This window comes from Haliotis asinina, chromosome 8 (genome assembly GCF_037392515.1).
Source record: "Haliotis asinina isolate JCU_RB_2024 chromosome 8, JCU_Hal_asi_v2, whole genome shotgun sequence".
Lineage (NCBI taxonomy): Eukaryota > Metazoa > Mollusca > Gastropoda > Lepetellida > Haliotidae > Haliotis > Haliotis asinina.
This window is the reverse complement of record NC_090287.1, coordinates 26,364,517-26,390,792: the sequence shown is the minus strand read 5'-3', so window position 1 is coordinate 26,390,792 and position 26,276 is coordinate 26,364,517. Positions and strand designations below refer to the sequence as shown.

Below are 26,276 nucleotides of genomic sequence, written 5' to 3'. Positions count from 1 at the left end.
AAAGATGTGCTAAACCCACGTCACTCACTCACTCACCAACTGCTTTATCTGGACTGTAAACACAGGAGTAACTTTAGGATTTAACATCATTGTGTTGTATTGTTACTAAGATAAATATATGTTTATTATGAACCAGCCAAAGAAAAAAGGTCTAAATTGTCTTGAAAAGTGAAAAGGAGCGGTGCTCGTTTCTATAATCAACAGGAAGACTCTTGAATGCTTTAAAACAGAGCTTGGGGTATTTTTCATGTAGAAAAGTATATAATGTTGTATATAACAATTCATGCTGAAAATGTACTGTTTTTGGTTGGTTGGTTTTTGTTGTTGTTTGTGTGTATGTGTGTGTTGTTTTTATGTGTGTGTTGTTTTGTGTGTGTGTTGTTGTTTTGTGTGTGTGTTGTTTTGTGTGTGTGTGTGTTTGTTTTTGTGTGTGTTTTTTTGGTGTGTATGTTGTTTTGAGTGTGTTGTTTTGAGAGAGAGAGAGAGAGAGAGAGTGTGTGTGTGTGTGTGTGTGTGTGTGTGTGTTGTTTTTGTTTGTTGTTGGAGATGTATTAAACTCCAGTAAAACATCAATGGTGGAAAGACTTAATAGGTTCCAAGAACGAAAAAAAAAGACATGTTAGAAAAAGAAACATTTATGCCTCATCAGTTCCGACTTTAGTTACAATTCATCATGACCTTAGCTGCCATGTTACTGTGACAAATGCGCATTATTTTGAGACGGGAAGTGCCAGAGCAAAATCAAAAATACTCATAAAATTCATTAAACCTGCTTTCTCTGTTTCTGGACACAAAGCAAGAGAGTTTTTACTCGAATTGTTTAGGTAAGTGAAATAAACCATGCATATTAACACATGATGTTAATTCAGTGTGTATGCAAGGTGTTTCAAGACATAGTTACAATGCGAGTGAAATGGTATTTTATGAGCGCTTTCATCAAATACTTACATAACCAAGCAGTGACAACTGAGTGTCCTTGTCGTGGCAATGTCATCAACAACTTCTGTTCTGTGATCAAATTTGATCATGAGTCAGAAAATGAAGGTAAGGCCTTAATCAACAATTATCGTTTGTAATTCATGTTAGTAAAATAGCTACGACGGATTGTACTACAGGTCCCATACATGAAATCAAGGTTTATGCTTGTCAACTTCTTTATTGTAAATAACACGGCGTTTCGGAGCGAATGCTTGTTCCTTCATCACGCTCCTTCACATTAAAGACGTTATACACGGCGTTTCGGACCGAATGCTTGTTCCTTCATCACGCTCCTTCACATTAAAGACGTTATACACGGCGTTTCGGAGCGAATGCTTGTTCCTTCATCACGCTCCTTCACATTAAAGACGTTATACACGAAGTTTCGGAGCGAATGCTTGTTCCTTCATCACGCTCCTTCACATTAAAGACGTTATACACGAAGTTTCGGAGCGAATGCTTGTTCCTTCATCACGCTCCTTCACATTAAAGACGTTATACACGAAGTTTCGGAGCGAATGCTTGTTCCTTCATCACGCTCCTTCACATTAAAGACGTTATACACGAAGTTTCGGAGCGAATGCTCCATCACCTAATGAAAGAGCAAGCGTAAGCTCCCAAACGCTGTGTTATTCACAATAGAGACGTTGATATCCACACATCTTGCTTTTCTTATGCATTTCACTTCTAAATGCCCTTCAAAGATTTCATCCCATATAGATTCCATGTTTTAGCACAACTAGTTTCGAAAATAGGTTTAGAAACACGGCATTTACAACATGTCAGCTTGGTACAGTATAACAATTGTTGAAGTTTTGTTCCTTTTGATATCCACGTAGGTGAGTGTTTTAGAGCGTGAGTGAGGGAATGGGTAAAGGAAGGAAGATAAAAACGCTTTAACTGTAGGATCTTGTATCCAGTCTCAGTGTGAGTTGTTTGTGTTTCATGGTATCCCAATGGAGGACGCTGTTGCTCACATTATCGACCACCCGTTCTGCTCATCTTTACCGGATGTCGGAACAATCCGTGGTAGAGTCTGATGCTAGACCATCACTCAATATGCGATCTAGATTAACGCAAAGTTTCTGAATGTATATAATTCAAACTCCATACAACTGAAAAGGAGACTCAGAGATTCTGTACCTGAGGAAATCTATACTTGCTTAATATGGACAAACATATAGCCTTGCAGAACGGGATGGGTGGAGGGGAAAATAATGTGGTTCAAGAGCTGGGTGACTACACGCGATCAAACTGATGTTTGTATGTATATGACACATATAGCGGAAACGTTGTACGAACGCTTCAGATGTTGGGGGGTCGTGCCAGGACTCTAAAGTCCGTATATTGTGTGAGGTAGAGTGATTATATTTCACTGTAATAGGATGTGATAGCCTAGTGGTTAATGCCACACTGAAGACCCGAGTTCGGGTACATGGGTACAATGTGTGAACCCCATTACTGGTGTTCCATGTTGTGGTATTGCTGGAATAATGCTAAAGGTGGCGTAAAACTAAACTCACTCACTCATTCACTCAATGTGACAACCTTATGACACCAAAACGTTTAGTCCCGTCTGGTATGAGCATACAATCAAACGACTTTTACGCATTTTTGCACTTATCCAAGAGCACATCGAAAACTGACAATCGGTAAAATAAAACGTGTTTATTTCGTGAAAAGAATTTCCTTTTACTAATAGTGATTGTGACAAAGGCTTACTGTCATTGGGTACTTTGTGTTATTCTCATAAAATGCTTTGTGTTGTGGAATACATCGCGAAAGTTGCGAGTGGAAAGAGTGCAGATATACAGGTATTGTCTAGGGTATTGTGCGACACTCGGTGGCGCGCATTCTCAATAGAGTGATCTTGTTTCAGTTGTGCTCTGTTCTCTAAATGTGTTGTTATGAAAGTAACAATCTGAAAAACAGTGGCTTGTACTGTGGAAGAAAGAGAGTTGTCGCCCTTTGTACACCCGTCTCTTTGAAAACTGGTCAACCAGAAGCTTCAATCAGACTTGAACGCCCACCTCATACTGTATAACACTCACGGTCGTAAGGCAGGCAGTTAGATGTAGGACATCAGGACAGTGGGTCGTTACCATAACAACTAGAGAGCTATATTACTAAAATTACCCCTTGTCTCTTGCCCCAGATATTTTGCCCTGTTGGGCTGCCATACAAATGTAAATCAGTGCGAGCCGAAACTATGGGTGTCACGTTGGTTTTGAGTGCATAGCAATTTCAAGGTGAACCTTTCTTGTCCTTTTTTCAAAACCAGCACCCTCTAAACAATTGGAAGTGTCACACTCATCTGCACACCAATGACTACACATTGTACATAACTACACCCGTGATTAGGGTTTATCTGATAATACAGGATATGTACCTATAACCACAGCCCACAATGTGAATGTTTGTGCCTCTGTTGGGGGCACGATACTCAAAAACATGGTTTATGAGCATGAACGGAACACATAACAGCTACAGGTGCTCATACAAACACCAGTCACTTAAAACCGGAACCATCGGCGTGGCAACCAAACATTTATCCACTGTGCAACTCATCTCGGGTAAAAATATGGAAAATGTGTAAGATTAGAATTCTGCAACACAAACCGTATGCATACATGCTAGGCACTATAACTGTAACACGGGTATTGTATTTTAGAAGTGTGTTTAACATTAGAACATGTGTACATGTTAAAATCTAAACGTGTCAATAATCGAACGTATTTAGAACCAAACTGTTAAAATAAATATCAAATTGACCTTTCGAATTTGCATGATGAAGGCTAGCATAACTAAATTAACGTTCAAAACAAACTCGACACCTAAATGTATTCAACTGTGGAAAGACAGATACTTTCACTTAAACGTAACCAAACCAAGTCAACTCCCTAAATCCCCCAAAATACGAATCCGTGTTTTGACTGCAGTTTTTGCTCGCCTGTTTTGTACAAGTTTTTGTTTCAGAAAATACGTGATTTGCGTGTTTCGAAACTACACATGCAAAAAAAGCCTGTTCAGTTTACATGTACTAAGAAAAACTGTAAAGGGAATGCTCAGGCTAACACAGGAACAGCGTGAGAGGGACGTAGGAATGCTGCAGTAGGGGCATCACAGGTCCATGTTACAAGAACTTGAGCTGCTCTAGTTATACTGGGGACAACTTGTTCCAGTTGACCAGGACAACAGGTCGGCCAGCAGACAAAGACGGGCAAGAACAGGAAGGCGTTGGTGGAGTCATTATTGGCAGGGCGTCCTCTTCACAGACGAGAGCAGGTTCAGCTTGTTTCACTTTGATGGCAGACAGTCTTCTTTCCATGCTGAAAATGATCCTGCAGTACCCAGACCATAAAAAAGTTATATTAATGTGAAAATATGTTTTACTCAATTTTAGAGTGAGTGAGTGAGTTTGGTTTTACGCCGCTTTTAGCAATATTTCAGCGATATCACTACGGGGACACCAGAAAATGGGCCTCACACATTGTACCCATGTGGGGAATCGAACCCGGGTCTTCGGCGTGACGAGCGAACGCTTGAACCACTAGGCTACCCCACCGCCCCCTCAATTTTAGACAGTCCATATATCAACACATGAAATTGTGAAAGAATGCGTGTATTGACTCTTTAAGTTAATTTTTATACATCCCTGAGAAATTCCGTCTAGAATGCAACATTTAGGTATAAATATGACTAGTACGTTTTGATCAACCGTTCCTCACACATTCCATTTTGACAATGTTTCTCATGCATACTTAATGTACCGTACACCTCTTATCCAATTAGTCGGTTGTGGCATAAATACCAGTAAAATGTGGCCATCAGTCAGTGCTGCGCGTCATTATATATGTTCATTTTTTAAATCCATTTCTTACAAAAGTTGAATTACCTCATTTAACCTATAAACAATAGTAGTCATTTGTCAATTGTCTCAACAGATCATTCTGACAAACCAAGAGGATGTGTATGACAGCATTACATGACATATGTACTCGTATCTCCATGTTGTGGTAGCATTATGTCAATAAAATATTCCATATGACAGATCATTTACTGTCTAGCTAGAGCTTTATATTTTCATTTTCATTCAACATTTCTCGAAACAAAACTTTGGCTTTTTTGCGTTGTGTCTGTTAGGAAATAACAGAAAATGTACTTAAAATCAAATGTGTTGTTGATGACATAAATTTGAATTTAACACCATAATCATTCCGTGTAGCTATGTGTAGGCATTTATTTATATTTTTACACATTTAACACATAAATCTTATTACAATGACTAAACAAAGTCATGCTCATGTAATGTATTATCGTCACCACGAAATTCGCATGTTGCATAAGAATACTTTCATATTTCGCCTACGCATCGGCTCCCGATCGTACCGAATTCCACGAATGCAGTCTAATTTGTGTAGATTTGAGTACACATGCAATGGAAATATACTGCAGGCTTAAAAGAGTGATGTATAGCCATCCAGTGCCAGACTTAAATTACAGATTGCAAAACGTCAACAAAACGACTACTGCAGTAAACATGACCTGAAAACGACCAGCTGTTCCACTGCCTCGCTTTTAATACCTGCCATTTCATTCTTGCAATATAAGCAGTCATGGCTAACCCCAGTGTACAGGCTCGCTGACTTGGTCGACACGTCATTGTATCCCAGTTGCGAGCTTCAGTGCTCATGCTCTTAGTCACCGGTTTGCCTTGACTAGATTTCATTAAATACAGATCGCCGCCATATAGCTTGAATGTTGTCCAGCGCGGCGTTAAACAACAACAAACAAACAAACAAACAAACCAACCAAACTAATCGCGTTGGCACAGAGGCTCGGAAGCTGTTCTTTTGACACCCAAGATACGACTTAATACTGTTTACAAACCGAATATCTGGAACAATATTTGATTATGCGGGATTACAATGGTATGTCCTTTGAAATCAAATATGTCAACACGTTTTGAAGTAAATTGAAGACGCCTCTGAAATTCTGTGAGTACTGAACTTTTATCGACTCATGTGGAATGTAAATTATTAAAAATAAATCATAAAAAGCATAAGGTCTAATGTAAGGTTTAATGCCTGATGTAGTGGTTAGAACGTCCGACCGGGGAGCGGAAGGTCGCAGGTTCGATCCCCGGACACCTCATACCAACATACGTGCTTCTTGGTCTATGCCTGGCGCTCGGTATTAATGGGTACAGCAAGGAATGTTCAGCTCGGAGTAGTGGGGTATTCATGCTTACCTGTGGTATATTATCTCGGTGAGCTAGCACTAAAAGACATTTTCTTCCCGCAGAGGTTCATTGTCGTATCATCCTCCTTCTGAGGAAAGAGAATGGGCTTGTACAAGTAACCACACATACACACGCAAACACGCACGCACGCACACACGCACGTCGTCATGTGAGCGAAATATTCTCTAGTACGACGTTAAACCCCGTTTCACCTCACCTTCACCCAACTTTTTCATGAACATGTTCAGACTAAGTTGAATTTTTAATGTTAGGAGTTTGCAGTGCAATGTTAGTCTGTTTCATGTGTAACACGCAAAGTCGTATTTCCCCTTCAGAATATTTAAAAAATCCTTATTTCGTTTAGAGCTTAACGCGTCTTGCATGTGTTTAATATCTAACCACATTTCCACAGGGCATACTTGTCGTAAGAGAAGACTGAATTGGAGATCAAGGATTTACAGTGTGCAAGACGATTGTGTGCACCTTATCCCTATGCAGAAGCAACCGTGCTTATTTCAGAGACGCTCCTTTAATAGCCGCCGGTATAATAATCTGGATATTGCTGACTGTGGCATAAATCAATATACATTCACTCGTTTTGTAATGTAGGGGTATAGTTTAATGATACACACAATTACACTGGTGAGGTCGAGAATACGATACAGAGGTCTCAAAATAGACAGCGGTAGAAACTGATGTCCCGAGTGCTTAGTGTCATTGAACAACAGGTTGTTGGGGAGAGGTTGCTATTGTTGAAAGACACGAATGCACTTTCCAAACACATTCAACGGGAAACGGAATCCGAACACTGCTGTCAGCTTACTATTGCAAAGGATCGCGATACTGGGACCCTGGAACACTCGTCTGCCGCGCGTCTCGCATTCTGGGCAGACGTCATCATCTCGCCGGTCAAGTGAGATAGAGCGACCTGCCGTCTGTTTCTTCATCTCACTTGTGTCCCCGGGCCCAGGTGATTTCTGCTTCAAAACAACTCCATGTAACGACTTTTGCTGTCCAGATACATCACCGTCCCCAGGAAAACAAGAAGCACTGGGATAAGCTTCACTTTAATGAAACTTTTGTGAAGTTGGATTGCAAAACCACTCTACACAAATGTGATCATCTTAACTTGATTCTGAGCTGCAAGGCCTTATAACTGACACGTTAAATCGAAATCCGAACTTAAGAGCTTAATGCATGGACTTTACCCTCTGTGCTGCCACACCACCCTTTCAACACATCGACTGTATAATAATACAACTGTGATTAAAATTCAATTTTGGGTGTCACTATATCTGTAAAACAGCAATAAAGAGTGCAATCGCAGCGGCCAACCTGTCATAAGTCAACAGACGCGGACGCCCGATTACCCAGATTGCAGTGCGGGAACTGAGGCGGACGCTTGTGTTACGTATAGCGTAGTATTTCCTTGTACCTGGAGGGGTTAGCAGAAGTCGCCTCGACTATCGCACCTGGCTGACTGTACCTGTGGACGCTCGTCTGTATGTTGTGATCCTTACCTGTCCCTCTACATCAACGTGTTGACCTTCCAGGTATGTTCATCATACGTCCAGGTGTGAGTGTTGCGGTGATGCCAGTTCACTTAAATTACCGTCATATTATTTCCAGAAATACTGTTTAAACCAGACACACTTATTTTCTCCGTATGTTTATCAGATATTACATTTGTATCAATATATAATGTGTTTCCTTTAATTGTTCATGCCGGTTGAAATTTATCAAAACTTTTAAATTCACGACAATCCCAAAGTCATTACCCTCTAAAATGGCGCGCTTCAGCGCCTCGCCGACTTCCTCGTGGTGGTCGTGTGATCCAGCTTACAGGGAACAAACTTATACAATGCCTGTCCTGGCAGTGTTTAACGCTTAACAACATCCAACTAACTCCTGGGCAAATGCAGTCCAATGAATGAGAACCCCCTCACACTGACGGGTACTGTCTTAGAGCTGATGTATTGATATGGGGCACAGTTTGCAGGTATAGTAAGTTTAACGTCCACTCTACGCCAAAGCCCTAATAAATTTCCTAATCAATTAAATTCAACACGCCGTGCACAAGTAATATTTCATACTTGACTAAAACATAATTACACCATCATCTAAAGGTTATCTGGTCAATAACATGCAACATTCGTTCACCCGTTTCTACAAGCTTGCCACAAGGCTACATGTAACTTTATTGAATGTTGTGGACATGGATTGAAAACACTTGAAATATAAGTGCTCATTACATGCAGTAAACACGACAGTGATTCATAGATTTCAAAAAGTTTTCCGTGAAACCGTTGTGCCCACGTATATATTACTAAGTTTTGATAGGAATGAGTAACTGGACTTACTAGAACTTCATATTGGAACAACCAGGAATATTGTATATACGTGCTATATAATATTCTTCCAAGAAGGATCACTAGACTATATTTCATATAAAGACGTGCAGGCGTATATTTGTGCATATGTGTATATTTCTGGTTGTTCTGAAAGTTTTGAAAATGAAAGTTGTTTAGTGATAAATGTATGCTCATTTATTTACATATTTCACTTTCTAATGAACGGCATGTAGAGATAATGGAGGCCTACGTCCAGTATCAAGTGGATGTAAAGGCCGCCTATTAATGACCATCAAACGGTGAGACCGTAAAGTTGGTGCCGTTGTTGACGAGGCCGGAGACGTCACAGATAAACGGAGACACTACAGGCGTTCACAACACGGCCACAAATCAACACTAACACATTAATCATGGCATTCACTACAGCGTTAAGTGTCCCTTACAGGGCGACCAGAATTGCCTGCAGCCGCTGTAGACGTATATGTAGCAAAAACTGATCTTTTCTCATTGAATATTGCGTTTACGATCATACTCGAACTCGGTAAATAGGATGTAGTGTCTAAGACACTGACATACACTCGTTTATTTCTCGTTAATTCGAAATCGATAAGGAGAATATGTTTTTAAGACATTGGTTTATAGTCATATACGTGATACCTCGTTAACTCCATCCAATCAGTATGGTATATAACCATACATTAACATTGCAAAATCCCTTGTAATAATAATCAGTTGTAGTAATAAAGATACTATTCTTGTCGACTGTTCCGAGGACTGAAATTTAATTAGGTTGTACTTCATAACTACAGCTATATCTTGTACTGGCGAACAACTCTTTACACCCGGATGTCCATGAAACTCAGTGTAATGTGAGAAGGATGTGAATTGGGTAGTTATACAATCAACAGTTCGACAGATTGTCAGTGCATATTTACAAAAAGAATATATACCTAACTAGGGGAATATATGGACATATACATGATATAGATATGAATCCATGTTCAAAAGGAGACATGCAAACATGGAAGGTATGACATGCGTTTGGAGGAATACTTGAAAATACAGATAATCTGTTTGTGTATTTGTTGAAAGGAATACTGCACCATATTCCTGCTTTTAAGATAGAAATTACAGCATTTTAGCTTGTAAATGATCGAGTATGGACCAGACAATGCAGTGATTGTGAGCCCTCATGACATGTGTTAAATAAACCACTATGCTTGACCGTCCTATCCATTTGATTATTCATTATGGCCAGTGTAGGTTGCTGGGGATCAGTGTAAACTCGGAATCTTCTGAGCTGCCATGTGAATATAATGGGTCTAGCATTACGAACAAGCACCCACTACCTTCAACATACAGCAAATTATGGTGATAACATCCTTAACGGACCAGAATTTTAGTTCGTTACAACCGCAGTTCGTTCGACTTAAATGCACAAGTTGTTCGGGATGAAGCACCGTTCATTACAGCCATCAGTTCGTTATAAGTGTGTATTATCATCGTGCGGTAACCTAGTGGTTAAAGCTGTCGGTCGTAAAGCCGAAGACCTGGGTTCTATTCCCCACATGCGTACTATGGTGTCCCCGCAGTGATCTTGCTGGTATATAGCTAGAAGCTATGTAAAAAATAAACGAACTTACTCTGAACTAAACATCAAGGTATAGAATAGGTTTCAGGAACCTTACAGGTTTCTTTACCGAGAGATACAGCCTCGTGATTGCCGGTAACAGGACAGCTGTCCCATAGCTATAGAATACCCGTAAGAGCGGCGTTAACCAAACACCACGTCACTGATCATACCCAAACTAGACGTGTATAATCCCTTTATGCAGTAACATAATCGAAAGGTGTCAAGTATTCAAAAGACAATGATTTCAAAATGACTGATTTGGAGCATGCATATTTATGAATCAGACACATTGTGTCACATCTACTAATAAATAACGATGTGTAATCACTTGACAATGCCTCCAAGTGATATCCCCTTCTCCCGCCCTGCCTAGAGGCTCCGTCCTCATCACATCGCATCACATCACATCACATCACATGCTCCTACCCTTGCACTGCAACCTAATCCAGCTATCTGTCACCTCCAGGCGCCATCATGGCGTTCAGCATGGCTCTTTCCTAATTTCTGTTTTGAGAAATATTGCGCACTTCTTTAGATCAAATGCATTATCACGGCAATTACGGCAATTAGTCTTTTTGTCCGTTTTGAAATCCATCATATTTCTTTTCTGTATAAACGTCCTGGATTATTCCTATTGGCCTCGATTATGTGAAAAACATACCTCGCGATTCATGACAGTTTTTAGTAATCTTATATAGTCACTTTTCGTAAAACGTCAAATAGGTTCCCCAGTGTAGGTTTTTTATTTCCAAAATACAAGTAACCGGAAACTTTCAGCTGTTCAAACTGTGCATTTCAAAAGAAATCACGAAAACATCACATTCTGACCTTGTTTACCTTCCAGTGTGTATGATGTGGCACTTTATAGCCCTTAAACTTCACAAACAAGTATTGATTTACTAATCATTTGACAAATAAGTATTGATTTCTAACAAGGCATTATATCAAACCTTATAGGTGACAGGTTGCAGTATTATTATTTGAATAGCCAGCTTCGACCGGCCTCCGTCTTGCACCATGATTCCTTACTTCCAGGGAGAGTTTAAGCATCAACGACACGACGATCAAACGTAAACACACGTGGGGGTCGCCTTTCTCCGACTTAGGTATAATAGGCATTTATCCAAATATCCAAACATTGATTGACAACTTACACGTATACTAAAGATATATGGACGTAATGTATTAGTTTTCATATTCAAGCAGAAAATATAATAGCAATGCGTCCGGTTGTCACGATTGATATATATACCAATATACACATCAATCACCCACGGCCTTTCACGACGCTTTCAAATCTTACAGCTAACAACCCGTTGCACATACATACACATGTTGATAAGGAATGCCTTTTTATGCACTACATAATATGACCCGTTTCCTCGGAGACTGGCTACGCTCTGACAACTAAACCAGGTGACTGGTTTTATTTTCTTCCTTTATTTGCGGTGCCGACAGTGTCGGGATTGAGCTAAGACCATATCCAACTGTGCGCAGAAATGAGAGACTTTAAGGGAAAGAGGTCATGTGTACAGCGGATTCACAGGGTGATGTTATGGGAAAGACTGCGGTTGTGATGGCTGTTATCACCTTGATGTTATTTGATGTTGATGTTATTGACACTTTTTATTGTTTTGTTTTTTATTGTTTCTTGAGTTAACGGACAGAGTTTAGTCACTGCAATAAGCATCCAACAACTGAAACATATCTAATATTCACTCACATATGTCTATGTGGGGGTAAATACAAGCTTTTTTACTTATTTTACGGTTTTCGAAATCGCTTTATAAACTGTTGGGTAAAAGAAATCATACCCTTGAACTGTACAATAAAGATAATCCAGACGATACTTGGCTGAAAGAGTCATCACTGTAGACATAAGCTGAAAACACAATTCTGTTATCAGTATATCTTGTTCGTTTCATTTTTAACCCGCGAGGATCGTATATATAAGAGGCGACTAAAGGATCGGATCGGGTGGTCATTCTCGCTGACTTGGTTGACTCGTTTGCTTAGTTCGATGCTCATCATGTTGATCACTGGTTTGTATGGTCCAAACTCGATTATTTACAGACCGCCCTCATATAGCTGAAATATCGCGTAAAACTAAACTCACTCCCTCCCTGTTTCACGTTTAACCACCAATAGACTAGCGTGTGTACTTTGATATTAACTGATGTCGTTTTCATTACGCAGGCGATTTTTGTAAATTTGTTCCATACGTACATGTTTTTGAACTTACCTAACGTCTTAAATGCATAATTGGTACGCATTTATTTTTGTTTATTCATTTACGAATTATTTTTCCATTCGTAATTGGGAATTTTCCATGCGTGTTTTATCCGGGTACGCATTTTCCTGGTCCTCTGCTTGACATTGCACCTCATAATGCTACAGCAGTTGAGGCAAATGCTCTTCGCAAACAACGAGCTCACACCCCAACTGGCACACGCAGGCAATTTTAGACAGGGCAAGGCTTGCATGTTTTCCACAGGGATATAATAATATATGCATTCTCACTTTCGTTCATTCGCGAACACCTGGTGTCATTACTGATTTTCGGTGATCCTTAGTATTCCAATAGTTTTCACTCCCAGTCTTCCCATTTCCACCATTTGGAATGTTTTTAGGAGTATAGAATACATGGTGTTATTTCGCAGGGACGTTCTATATTATGAAACATATTCTTTGCACTCTGCATACATTTTTGTCATTTCAAAACGTCTCCTGCTTATATGGTCACCCCTGTATCAGTACAAAAGGAGTATTTTTATTATGGTAAGGATGAAGTATAGCCCCGGGTGATACGAGAATAAACCACGTGGGGAGAGAACTGCTCCCTGGCTCACCCCTGTGTTGTCAGCATGTACAGTCATACGTTATTGTGTGACACGTACAATACACACACGCAGAGTAGTGTGACACAGACGGGGACTCTATTGGTGTTGGTTAAGGATGTATACAATACTATATCAAGTTACGGGAAGACTATGAGCATGTTAGCATAGAGATGCACGATGCGTTGATGGGGTACGTGCGCGTTCTTTGAGTTGGGTTCGTTAAACACACACCTGCATTAATACTCTTGCATTCAAAAGTTACCAAAGAACATTAAAATCTTGCACAGATATTCGAAGGTAAACATACATAAAAGGAATGGCTTATCCCCTAGATACTTGTGTATAAATATGTGTCTATGAGATGTCTGATATGCGTCCGTTTTCAGTGCGAAAATGCTTCATTACACAACACATACGTGGTATAGCAACATGTATGTCTAAAACATGACGTATTGTTTTCTAGTGCCAGTGCTGATTAAATACTCGACCTGAAAGTTCCAAACTGAATTTGACTCCCCAAAACATGTCCATGACTCCCTCTCATGACACCAGGGAGTCATTATGACTCCCAAATTTTCATGCCTAGGGCAAACACTGCTGTAACGAGATGAATACGGTAATACGATAACTGAACAGGGTAGTAAATGATATTGGGTAATATGAAACAAGCGGGATGAGTGTTTAATGTGGCCCTGACGATATACTTATGTATTATGGGGGGGTACCAAGCTGACTGCGTGTATCATTGCTATATTTCATCATTCAGCTGGGTGAACGATTTATTCGCTTCACAGGCCGCTGCAACACGTCCTACTTATGCGACATACAGTTTCTCTCCATACGTGTAACCACGAAGCTTACCGACATACCGTATATACCATAAACATTCCTATTCATTCAACGTCTATATATACACAGGACGCACGTTTTGGATATGCGTTCTTCTCATTTTTACGTCAGCCATCGTCAATGGCACAATCGCTGTGCGTAAAAGGGAAGACCAATTGTCATTTATTGCTATTTATGACTTTACTTTATCACCATAAAAAGACTCTTTTGTCAAAAATAGCGCCATCTTCCTGTCTGCTGTGTCAAATCGTCACGCTAGACTGCAGGACTGAGAAATGGGCGTTTATGACTTGCAATCATATTCTCATTCCTCAAGCATTAGCGTGGACATTTCAGCTTTTACGGTACAACTGTAATAGAATGCAGATATTATTCTAAATACAACATACATCCGGATTTACATACCTGGTGGAGACAGAAGTATTGACACGGACGTTTATACAACAGCACATCACTTTGCTTAATATTGCCTTGTGTTTAAGACAGACATGTATGTGTAATATACGGAAACTGCACATTTCACTATACGGTCATTCTGTATTCATGAATAAAATTTATGTCTTTTGAATTTATAAATTTGCTCACATGAAACCCGATCTATGTTCACTGACACAATCCGTGCAAGAATAGTTCGGGTTTATGAACATTTCTGGTGAAGGCAATATGTCGCCATTCTTAATGAGACACATCTGTTTTGTCAGTTACGATGTGTTCCACACAAACAAAAAAGCCATGTACAAATTCTCTCCTTTAGATCGTCAGTTCTTTGTCATGTTGCATCTTCAATGACGATGGTGGTGGAGATTCTAATCAATGGTGAACGACTGCATTGATGTTTATATCAACTCTCGTTATATGTAGATTCAAATCTCGCTTTGTCCCGTAGGCGACATTTAACCTTTTACCTGTGACATATGACACGCATCATTTCCCTAATTTCCCAATAAGCTCTATATGTCTCTAATTCACACAGAGATGTGCGATAAGATACAACCACGTGACTTGACTTTATTACTTATCATGAAAGATAGCGCTTCTCCCGGACAAACATTACCTGCACCGCGTAGCTCTTATTTATCAATCCTCACATAATATTGATCTTTTTTGTTATTTGGATGTTTATCATGAGATGTCGAGACAGAGGAACTATTTATATCTACAACCCGACTGACAACAGATGTTATATGGTAGTGTACGGTGTATGATTAAATTAAGGCATTAGTAATATAATTATTTTAATGTTTGTCTGTCTGTCTGTCTCTCTGTCTGTCTGGGTGTTGTACATCATCTCATGTTTATAAAGTAAGGCTCTTGGGCCCATATGTAATGTGATCCAACATTCGTACTCTGCTTGTCTCGATGTGTCGTTTAAGGCAAGTTAGCGTTACCATCGCAGTGATTCCTCACATTCAATGTGTTCTAGTACTGGCATTCATCATATCTCGAACTTGGATAACTCGACATAACGTCAAAGCGAAGTAACGTCATTAGTATAGTGATTGCCCGTGTTTAGTATGATGTAACAGCTATACTCTCGAATTTCAATAACTCGAGGTTTCGTGGAAGGCTACACAACACGCGCCTTTAGCAACATTCCAGCAATATTGCGTCTGTGTCGGTAACCGAACGCAAGTCTTCGATGTGACGGACGAATACTTTAACCACTAGGCTACCCAACTGCTCCTCTGTACAGGTAGTGTGTTTTATTTAACACTGACACTGTTTATCTCCAAAGGGGGTTAAATCGAGATTCGTTTTCATTGTCTCTCTCTAGGCATTCGTTGATTTGGTAATCATGTTTCAAGAAATTAATTGATTGTAGACCTATTTCAATATGACAACAAATCTTCTTTTTTACAAAATTTGGAATCTGGCAACAAGTGGTTTTCCATTACTTTTAAAGTAACAGAGCATGCATGTAACCTAGTTCTCAGGCGGCAACAGAATGCCAGCCTGACCTGTATAGCGCTGGAATCAACTTCAACCAGACACAACAGTTCCAGATGTCTCCATGTTGTGTTGCAGACTGCTAGCTCCAAGATGGCGACTGTCCCCTCGTTCATGGACTGGAGCAGACGTCGCAGTGAAAACTTAATGGACACTGCGGAGGATCTCCTGGAGAAGCTGGAGGATGTCTCAGACCTCCTTACTGAGATAGAGGATAAATATATCAAGGTATGTACTCAGGGTTCACGGAGACAGAGGAGAAGTATATCAAGGTATGGTTGATCCTATAACGTATGTTAGTTCCAGTCTGTACCACTTCATAAATCCTGGACCTAATATACTAACAGCATGTTCTATGGATGTCAACTTCTTCATCCATACTCTTCGAAATATCGTGATATTCACAATAAAGAAGCAGACATCCATCCATCCATCTTGCTTTTCTCACGCATTCCACTTCTAAATGCCCTTTAAAGATTTACGATACTGACGTCGTTGGTGTTCGCAAGACTCATTGAGAATAGTTTTACGCCGCTTTTTGTCTATATCACGCCAGTCAGCTTGATACATTATACCTATGTGACAGTCGTACCCGGCCTCCCGAGCGAACGCTGTAACCGTTTGGCTATTCCAACATGGTATATTGACGAATCATGCAGGTGATCGTCGGCTGATATGTCACGCAACCATAGCCTCACAAAGATCGGCATCGCTCTCCCAACAAGCAGTGTGTGAGTATCGGTTACCTACCCACACCATAACCTACTCTAGGCTGATCAGTACTTCCCAGCCACGCTACACTGTTACTTATGATCGGGTCAATTTGGTTTACCCTTGTTCTAGATGGTATTTAGATGGATGAGTTATTTTCAGCAAAATATGACAGGAAAGACTCCCGTCGCAAGCGGTAGACGTTTGACATTCTGCTGTGATCTTCGGATGTGGTTATGGTTCTTCGGATGCTGGGATAGCAAAGGGCAGTAACTCTGCGTAGATAGCGGCGACGCACAGAACACAAGGCCATCGGTGCACGTAAACCAGTTTTGTGCGAATAGGACTTGACTGCATACTGTCGACTCGTTCTTTCACCGTGCAGTCCGATGTCGAAATCCATTCCGTTTATCTGCAAGTCACTTAGTTATTAATATTAAAAAAATCTCACAGCGTCCTAGTCAATCCCAGTTACAATGTATATTGTATGCCGAAACAGTACAGTTTCATCATTGTAGCATCGTGTTTATCGAAACCTTACATTTTCATGTGCATCACCTAGACTGATAATGGTTGATGGTTAGGTGATTAGATTTTACTGTTCCTTGTATAACAAGGAGCCGTGGTGTAGCCAAAGACCTGGGTTCTCTTTCCTTCATGGGTACATTGTGCGAATTCGGTGCCCCTACCGTGATATTGCTGGAATATTGCTAAAAGCGGCGCAAAACCATACTCACTCACGTATAACAGGTTATTCTCTTGCGCTGACGTTCCTACGTTTTCTATGTTTGTTTACATCCCCAAAGTCGGTTTTCACTGCTCGATGGAGGCATGTGGACAAACCAGATCTGACTGACCAATCCCATCTTTCATATACTTACATTCATACTGTAAGTTGCCCTTATCAGTGGGGCGGACAGGCTTACATTCCAGTCACCAGGGAACCTGATACAGGCGACTGTGTCCGCGAACCATATAGATTCGCGACAGTCGGAGAACCAAAGTTTCTTTGTGGACAGGGTCTATTCGGTTAAGTGATTTATGTTCAATCAGCAGAATTTCCCCCAACTGCGGGACAATATTAATCAGTCAGAAAGCCGGTTATTGGCGGTATGCAAACAGTGTCTGCCAGGATACTACACAAGACGTCTGTGGTCTGTAATAATATCTTAATAATATCTCTTCTGTCAATATATTATAGTAACATGTCGGAGAATTAATTTAGTCTGCCTATCTTGGTGAGTTATCTGTTGTTATAGTGTACAAGGAGTAGTGTGCTTGCATTATAATTCCGTTATATCATAGCCTGCTTGCAGTGTAAACATACCGATAAATTTAACTTTAAGCAAAAATCGATAAAAGTTAAATAAAGATTGTGAATCCTCATAATTTTACCTTGCCAATGGATCATTTAAATCTTAGAAGTTTATGTAACTTAGGATAAGAATTGTTTAACAAACCATCATAGTTTCAAACCACTATTACTGGTTTGTATTACAAGGGGATCAGGGCAATAGTTGGAACAGTGAAACAAATGCACATGCGGTACCCCGCTTGTTCTGGATGTTTCATTTAATGTACGTACCCCCTTGTAATACAAACCAGAAATAGGGATTCGAAACTATGATGGTTTGTTAAACAACTTTTATCCTATGTTGAAAAAAATCTGAGATTTAATTGTGCAATTTGCAGGCAATCTTTTGTTCAGTTTAATCGATTTACCTCCTTGTTTAAAATGAGATTTTCATTTCAGTGCAAACAGGCTATATATGAACTGTGAGAAAACAACCTGAAGACCTCCTTCAGTAGCCCTGTGGTTAATGTGTTGACTTGACATGCCGAAAGTCTAGGTTCGAGTCCCTTCGTGACTTGAACATGTGACGCTCATATCTCGCGGGATATGGCTTCAACAGAGCTAAAAGCGAGGCAACAGTCCACTCACTCACTCCACTCATTCATATCGCTATGTATGTGGTATCAGACTTTTGATTCATATACATGTACATAATCTGTACCATTGTCATTTTGTTGATTTTCATTTTTAACAATTCATTTTGCTGATTTTGTGTAATATGTGTCACAATTTGGTGGGTTTATTCTAACGTCTGTGTTCGACATTAACCCGTCTTAATAACGCCAGCAACGTCAACCCTGTGACATGTCACATACTCCCACATCACTGAGGTAGAGCAAGGATGTCAATGTGGCTAGAGGATGGGTGTGAAATGATGTATTACTATAAAGGTGGAAACCAGTGTTTGACACTAGGTCATATTAGGAAGTATGCCCCAATAGAAGCTCATACCCTACACAAATAACTCAACTACCCCTTAAGCTGACACAACACTTGAATACAAGATTCAGTCTAAATACTATGGGAAGTGTTTAGAGCGTGTGCCACATGTCTTGAGAATGTGAAGAGGCCCCTACAATACCTCTTTCCCCTATGTAGGCTATCGACATTTCCAAATCCGCCCTTTCAGCCATTTGACACTCCTTTCATACCTCCAGGTTCATAACCACCATAAACGTCATTGACGTAGTACTATACCCACATTATAATTCCGTTATATTATAATCTGTCTGGAGTGGAAACATACCGATAAATTTAATTTTGAACAAAAAGGTAAATCGAAAAAGTTATATAAAGATTGCGAATCCTCATATTTTTACCTTGCCAATGGATCAAATAAATCTCAGAATATTATTTAACTTCGGATATGAATTGTTTAACAAACCATCATAGTTTGAAACATTTACTAATTTACTAACTCCCAATTTCAGCGTTATGGATAAGGAAACAGCGGAAACAGTGTTGTTGGTCGAGAAGAAGTTAGGAGAGGTGTGCGTGTGTGCCTGTGTATGTGCATGCGTGCTGATAGACGTCCTCTTTAACGTCAACTGACAGGATTTAGTTGTTCTGGTTTCAAATCCCAGGTCACTTTACATATGATCTTTGGTTTACCATCACGAGATCAATGCCTACATAGTCGTGATGGTCCAAAGTTTAATATCAGAGTCATTAGGGGTTTCCAATCCTGTCGGGAGCTGCCACCTAAACCACTCCTTTGCTTGATGTGTTAAACCGTGTCTCAGGAAAGTGTAAACGAATTCTGGCATCCTTTTCCAGCAGGATCCGAAAGAGCGTGACGTCACAGAGAACGAGGTATTGCATGTGCATGTAAATGACGTATTAGTGTAGTGAGTACATGAGTGCATTCTGCAGTTCATTCGCGTTCTATGCCCGTGTGTGTGGCTACGTCTATGCCTGCCGTCACTTCCTACTGATATGATATTCAATATCCCATCGATGTAAGGTATACTTCGGTTATATCCACATTAGTAAAGCATGGACACCACATCGATGTAAGGTATACTTCGGTTATATCCACATCAGTAAAGCATGGACACCACATCGATGTAAGGCATACTTCGGTTATATCCACATCAGTAAAGCATGGACACCATATCGATGTAAGGTATACTTCGGTTATATCCACATCAGTAAAGCATGGACACCATATCGATATAAGGTATACTTCGGTTATATCCACATCAGTAAAGCATGGACACCATATCGATATAAGGTATACTTCGGTTATATCCACATCAGTAAAGCATGGACACAACATCGATGTAAGGTATACTTCGGTTATATCCACATCAGTAAAGCATGGACACCACATCGATGTAAGGTATACTTCGTTTATATCCACATCAGTAAAGCATGAACACCACATCGATGTAAGGTGTACTTCAGTCATATTCACATCAGTAAAGCATGGACACCATATCGATGTAAGATGTACTTCGGTTATATCCACATCAGTAAAGCATGGACACCACATCGATGTAAGGCATACTTCGGTTATATCCACATCAGTAAAGCATGGACACCACATCGATGTAAGGTGTACTTCGTATACATCAATCTTATACCGTTCATTCGCATTCTGTGTCTCTCTGTCTGTGACTATATGTCTATACTTCCGTCACTTCCTCCTGATATGAGATTCAATAGAGGTATTATGGTTGTGATATACGTAACCTCGAAATGTATATTTACAACGTGTTATATGTGAGCCGATCGCCCATGTCATGTATAGACACAACGAATGTATAGACTGTTCAGGATTTTAACTAACCATATTTCATTTATCATGTCTTGGTCGTGTTTGCGTTTTAAACACATTTTCATTCTCGCATACTCAACATCTCTCTGTAAGGGACATTTCCATCATCACGTACTAAATCAATGGTTAACTGAAAAGCATCCATATATTTGATCTATTCTTCATTATTCCTCTTCATGTGCTACAGTGTGCTTCTCGTCAGTACCTAACAAAATCTTGCTAGCCTATTCTCTACCCCACTGTCAATGTTCAGTTGTCGATATTAATGCATTTGCACTTGCATATCAACCACATTTAGAGCTTTTTAGCCACAAAAATGCACTGTCTCACCCCAACGCACCCCTCTCTGCAGTCTGCTATACACGCCTTAGTGGTTGACAATGCATGGTCACTGTATGCATTCGTGAAATATATAGAGCAGTCACATACCTCATCAGTGTACGTTGCTTGAATGTTACCCGTGTTCCCTTGAACCAAACCAGCTTAAGATACGTTTCTTGTATATCATATTCATAGAATGTAATACATATTATACCATATCAGGAAAGCACTAGGTCGATGGAAGATATGCTTTGTTTTCATCAATATTATACCACATCAGTAAAGCACTGACACCACATTGATGTAAGACACTCTTCGTTTATATCAATATTATACCACATTAGTAAAGCACTGACACCACACTGATGTAAGACACTCTTCGTTTATATCAATATTATATCACATCAGTAAAGCACTGACACCACACCGATGTAAGACACTCTTCGTTTATATCAATATTATACCACATCAGTAAAGCACTGACACCACACCGATGTAAGACACTCTTCGTTTATATCAATATTATACCACATCAGTAAAGCACTGACACCACACTGATGTAAGACACTCTTCGTTTATATCAATATTATACCACATCAGTAAAGCACTGACACCACACTGATGTAAGACACTCTTCGTTTATATCAATATTATACTACATCAGTGAAGCACGGACACCAGATCGATGTAAGACACTCTTCGGTTATATCAATATTATACCACATCGGAGAGGTATGAACAGCACATTGATGTAAGACATTCATCGTTTATATGGATATTATGCCACATCAGTAATGCATGGACACCAAATCGATCGTTTATATCAATATTATACCACATCGGCGAAGTATGAACACTACATGCATGTACGATATACTTCGTTTATGCCAATATTATACAACGTCAGTAAAGCATGGACACCACGTGGTTGTAAGTCTACTTCGTGTATATCATATTTTAATACAACATCAGTGTTTATAACTGTTGTGGTCATGGTGAACACATGTAGGTCCTTGGTTGACGAAAGGGTTTAAGGTAGTGCAAAGTGATATTTTCGAATAAGCAAGTGTAACATTCTTAAACAGTGTCATACACGCCCTGTGTGACCTGCAACACCTACAACAGTGGTCATCTTCTCCAGGATGGTGGGGACGACAGTGACGATGCGGAGCGGGACTCTACTCTAAGACAGTTTAGGGACGGTCTGGATTCAGCCAGAAATCTCGTGGGAGTTCTCAAACGCGAGAAGTGGCGACTCAACAAGCGAGAGATGAGCGTCGAACTGCGCATGGGGGAACTAGAAGACTACAAGTCACATCTGAAAACTGACATGGTAATGCTGGTATCAAACTGTGGTTCTATCCATGGCTGTATTTATGGAAATAATATCTTCTTGCACCTGGTGCAACCTTAGACTATAACCTTGTAGCAAATGTTGCAGAATATGAAATAATAGAAAATATTTTAACTGTGGCATTAATAATTCCAGAACATCATTATGACAAAACTACTCTGGTTCTAGTGAAATCATTTTATCTTACTTCGGAGAAATGAAGAGATGAACTGCAGCAGCCATTCGCATGGCACTGGGCGTATTTGTGCCTCTGTCTGTGACCGTGTCTATGTTTGTGTCTTCCTGGACGAGACAGTGAACGCTCTGGGTGTATTTGTGCCTTTGTGACTGTGTCGATGTTTGTGTCTTTCAGACGTCCCAGAACGGGACAACGGACGTCCTGGGAGTATTTGTGACTTTGTCACTGTGTCTGTATTTGTGTTATTCAGACTTTCCTGAACGAGACAGTGGACGCTCTGTGTGCATTTGTGCCTTTGTGTCTGTGTCTGTGTTTGTGTTATCCAGATTTCCCTGGACAAGACAGTAGACGCCCTGGGTGTGTTTGTGCATCTGTGACTCTGTCTATGTTTGTGTCTTCCAGACGCCCCTGAACGAGACAGTAGACTCCCTGGGTGTACTTGTGTCTCTGTGACTGTGTCTATGTTTGTGTTATCCAGACTGGGTGTACTTATGTCTCTGTGACTGTGACTGTGTCTGTGTCTTCCAGACTTCCCTGAACGAGACCGTCGACGCGCTGAGTGTGCGCGTGGTTCAGCTGGAGAACAGCCTGTGCGAGGCCCAGGAAGTACAGGAATCACTGGAGGCAGAGCTTGCCGACGTCAAGGAACAGCTAGAGAAGTCCCATAAGGAGAAGAAGGGTAAGGAAACGTGTTACCTAATGCAGTATTCATTCTTGAATTGTGGCATTACTTTATCTCTGGCGGCCAGTAGCCTAGTAGCTGGTTTCCTACCCTCACGCCCAAACCCCCAGGTCCGATTACCTCATATATTATCTTCAGTATGTGAAGCCATGTGGTAGGATATTGCTGGAATATTGCTAAAAGCTACGTAACCATACTCATCTCTCACTTTATCTAATTTGTTCTTCCTTCTGCCCAGAAATACTAGCGTCCCGGAAGTCACTAGAGGATGAGTTAAAGACACTCAAGAACCAGAATTCAGTGGGGTCTGTGCGCCGAGAAAACGATCAGCTTCAACTCACGGTCTTGCAAGAGGAAAACCACAAGCTCAAAGAAATGATCAGAGACGCTGAATCCAAACTAAACTCCTCTGCTCCGAAAGACTCTACCCCAATCCCGCCACAAAGGCACAACAAAGTAAAGGCTGCGGCGACAGCAGCAGCTGCAGGGGCGGTAGTACTGAAACGACCAGTGGAGAACGGCGATACGCCAGAAGTATATCTGTAAACAGGGAAATTATAAATCGGATTAATAGGAAGAACCGATATTGGTGGCGATCCTCTGGGACCCATAATGTCAGTATGTTATATTGGCGGTTAGGATCTAACAAGCAATTTGGGTTTAGAATTAAAGAAAGTCTGGCCAAGTTATCATCTTCAAGCTGGCGCACACGTGACATAATAACACAGACAGCGATTTTACGTTAGTAGCAAAGCGCTGCCCGTTAATGCATTATGGGAAGATACTGGTTTTCTTCTCAGCTTTAGTAATGATGTCACAAGCAAAGGTGCCAGTGTATTACTAATTATAATGTGTATAAGGTAGCAATATCATTGAATCAAAAACGGGGCCGAGGTACCGCCGACGACGTCGAATTGTTGTCAACTCAAAACACTCAGAACTCAGCTTCCGGGTACATGAAAGTGGAAGCTCACTCCATGAGGTCGGGTTAGGTGTTCGGAACAAAACAGTGGACTTCCAGGTGTTTGTGTCAAATTTCATGTGTGTGAATGGGGTAAATTAATGACTTATGCTTATGTTGTGTGAGTGCGTGTGCGTGTGTGGGTGCGTGGGTGTGCTTAACTGATGCAAGGGAAGTGATCGTGATAGCCTACAAAAACGCTCACTTGGTCTACACATTTCAACTGAATGACTTGTACATACAATAGAGCCGAGGAGAGGGGTAGATTTACTGTTGCACAGGTGACATTTTTTCAGATGTTTTCTAATGTCAATCCACGTGCCTCCAAACAGATCACGACCTCTTTTGTGAATACAACAGCTTAACTTCATTTCTTGCGGCTAAGGTTTAGTCACACAAATTAGATGTGTGTAAACACTAAAGGCCTTTGTACATAATTTCTTTACTAAAGTGTAACAGTTTTGCCACTGATCTAGCCTGGTGTCCTCTTGTCTCTGTGCCTCTTTAGTTTCATCACACACCATGCACGATTCATTCAAACTTCACTTCAGTGTCTCAAATATCAACCCATCAAATTTTAATGCTCCAAAATAGAGCTGCTGTAAACATCGCCACAACGAATATAAGTGTCTCTGTAATGATTTGTTGACATCCAAACCGCAGGATAAATACCCATATATATAAATATATACACGATACAGTAAACCCGAACAATTACATATAGGCATAGGACAGAAACTGAAAAGTAGCTGTGTCTTTCACCGCTGCACAATCTAACTAAAGAAACGAATGCATGACAATGTACCCTGAGCACCCAATGTGTCATAGACGCTATGCAAGAAGATTCTGGATCTGATTCGTGTGACAAGGACTGTTTCAACTCCTCTGCCTTCTAGACATGGACACCCAAAGACACCGTGATTCACAATACATATAGAAGGTGTTGGGGTTATTTTGCTTTCAAAATTTCTATTTTTTCGATTAAAACGGTTCGCGATATGCCTCTGTCTGTTTTTATTTATTTATTTTTTTGTATTAGTAGGCGCAATCCAGCTTTGCCCCAGAGCAAAGCTGCAGAGACAAGCTGATGGAACAGGCTGGAATTCACCTCCATGTACAATATGTATAACGTTGGTCAGTGATTAAAGACAACGCTTCACAAGACTACAGCCACCACGTTCTCCCTACCAACATCAGTAGCCAGAGGTTGTAGATCCTACCTAGTCAGACAATAAACCATATTAAGCAATGCATAGGAGAAAACGTTACATGTATCCATACAGATGAGACATTTCCAAATGAATGGAATAAATTGTCACATTTTCTTAAATTAGTCTTCGTCATCTGTTCCCTCTTGTCGTCTTCATTTGCATTTTATCTATATTGTAAATCCAATAACCCCTACTTATTTTAAAGGTATATCTTCAAACGGAGCGTCTTTCTTAGTTTTCTCCTTCGTCTAAATTCCCCTGAGATCTGAATTCTGAAGATATTCATAAAGAAGCGGTTTGTTGCTTGGCCCTTTGCTTTCGTAGACATGGTGTTCTCCATGAAAGCTCGGGTTTGCTCAAACCAATATCCATGAGGTCAGAAACATTTCGATTTGCTTTCATATGCTTGTCGTTTGACAGCCGCAGTCAAATAGAGTAAAGAGATGGGGTGTCTTGGCTATTTGTCAAGGTGACCTGACGGTGAAAGAATATCGCTCGACCTGTCAATCAAAGGCTACGTCGCTCGACCTGTCAATCGTGGGCTAGCCAGAACTCATACTATGAACACTCCACCGGTATACGGCTGGACTATCAGAACAAACTACGTATGATGAACTGCCTACACCTACATGCCCCGATGAGTCGAAACAGAGTTGCGCCCCTTTAACAATAATGCAGGATCCACGCCTCCCTTTGATGGTAACTCGGTGTCTGTCGGCAATGTACCTTAGTTCGCAAATTTCACCACTGCACTCGACAACGCCCAAGACATGCGCTGCTATTTAGGTCTTTCCTTCCACATTACGTTGACACCCCGTAAAATAACAAAATTACTCTTCAATGTTCAAAGAGGAGTTCTGCAGTCACTCATTCTTCCCTGGTCGC

At 40.5% G+C, this 26,276-nt stretch overlaps 1 protein-coding gene across 3 annotated transcripts; it reads left to right on the top strand.

Annotated features, from left to right (window-relative positions):
- The first annotated feature begins 7,588 nt into the window (after nucleotides 1–7,588).
- LOC137293458 (fibrinogen- and Ig-binding protein-like) lies at nucleotides 7,589–25,510 on the top strand. Of its 3 annotated transcripts, none has more exons than XM_067824010.1 (6): nucleotides 7,615–7,773; nucleotides 15,919–16,068; nucleotides 19,682–19,717; nucleotides 22,147–22,338; nucleotides 23,066–23,216; nucleotides 23,458–25,510. In XM_067824010.1, exons 2-6 carry the CDS (start codon nucleotides 15,934–15,936, stop codon nucleotides 23,763–23,765), a joined length of 822 nt encoding a protein of 273 aa, XP_067680111.1. In that variant the 5' UTR covers nucleotides 7,615–7,773; nucleotides 15,919–15,933; the 3' UTR covers nucleotides 23,766–25,510. The 3 variants fall into 3 exon arrangements, with proteins under 3 accessions (XP_067680113.1, XP_067680111.1, XP_067680112.1); XM_067824011.1 differs by having other exon boundaries at nucleotides 7,641–7,773; nucleotides 19,685–19,717; nucleotides 23,458–25,179; XM_067824012.1 differs by lacking the exon at nucleotides 19,682–19,717 and having other exon boundaries at nucleotides 7,589–7,773; nucleotides 23,458–25,179.
- The last annotated feature ends 766 nt before the right edge of the window (nucleotides 25,511–26,276 follow it).

Coding starts and splice junctions, on each gene's coding strand:
- LOC137293458 (XM_067824010.1), top strand. CDS start 15,934: ATGGCGACTGTCCCCTCGTTCATGGACTGGAGCAGACGTCGCAGTGAA. Junction 16,069..19,681: donor TAGAGGATAAATATATCAAG/GTATGTACTCAG, acceptor ATCCTTTTCCAG/CAGGATCCGAAAGAGCGTGA. Junction 23,217..23,457: donor GTCCCATAAGGAGAAGAAGG/GTAAGGAAACGT, acceptor CCTTCTGCCCAG/AAATACTAGCGTCCCGGAAG.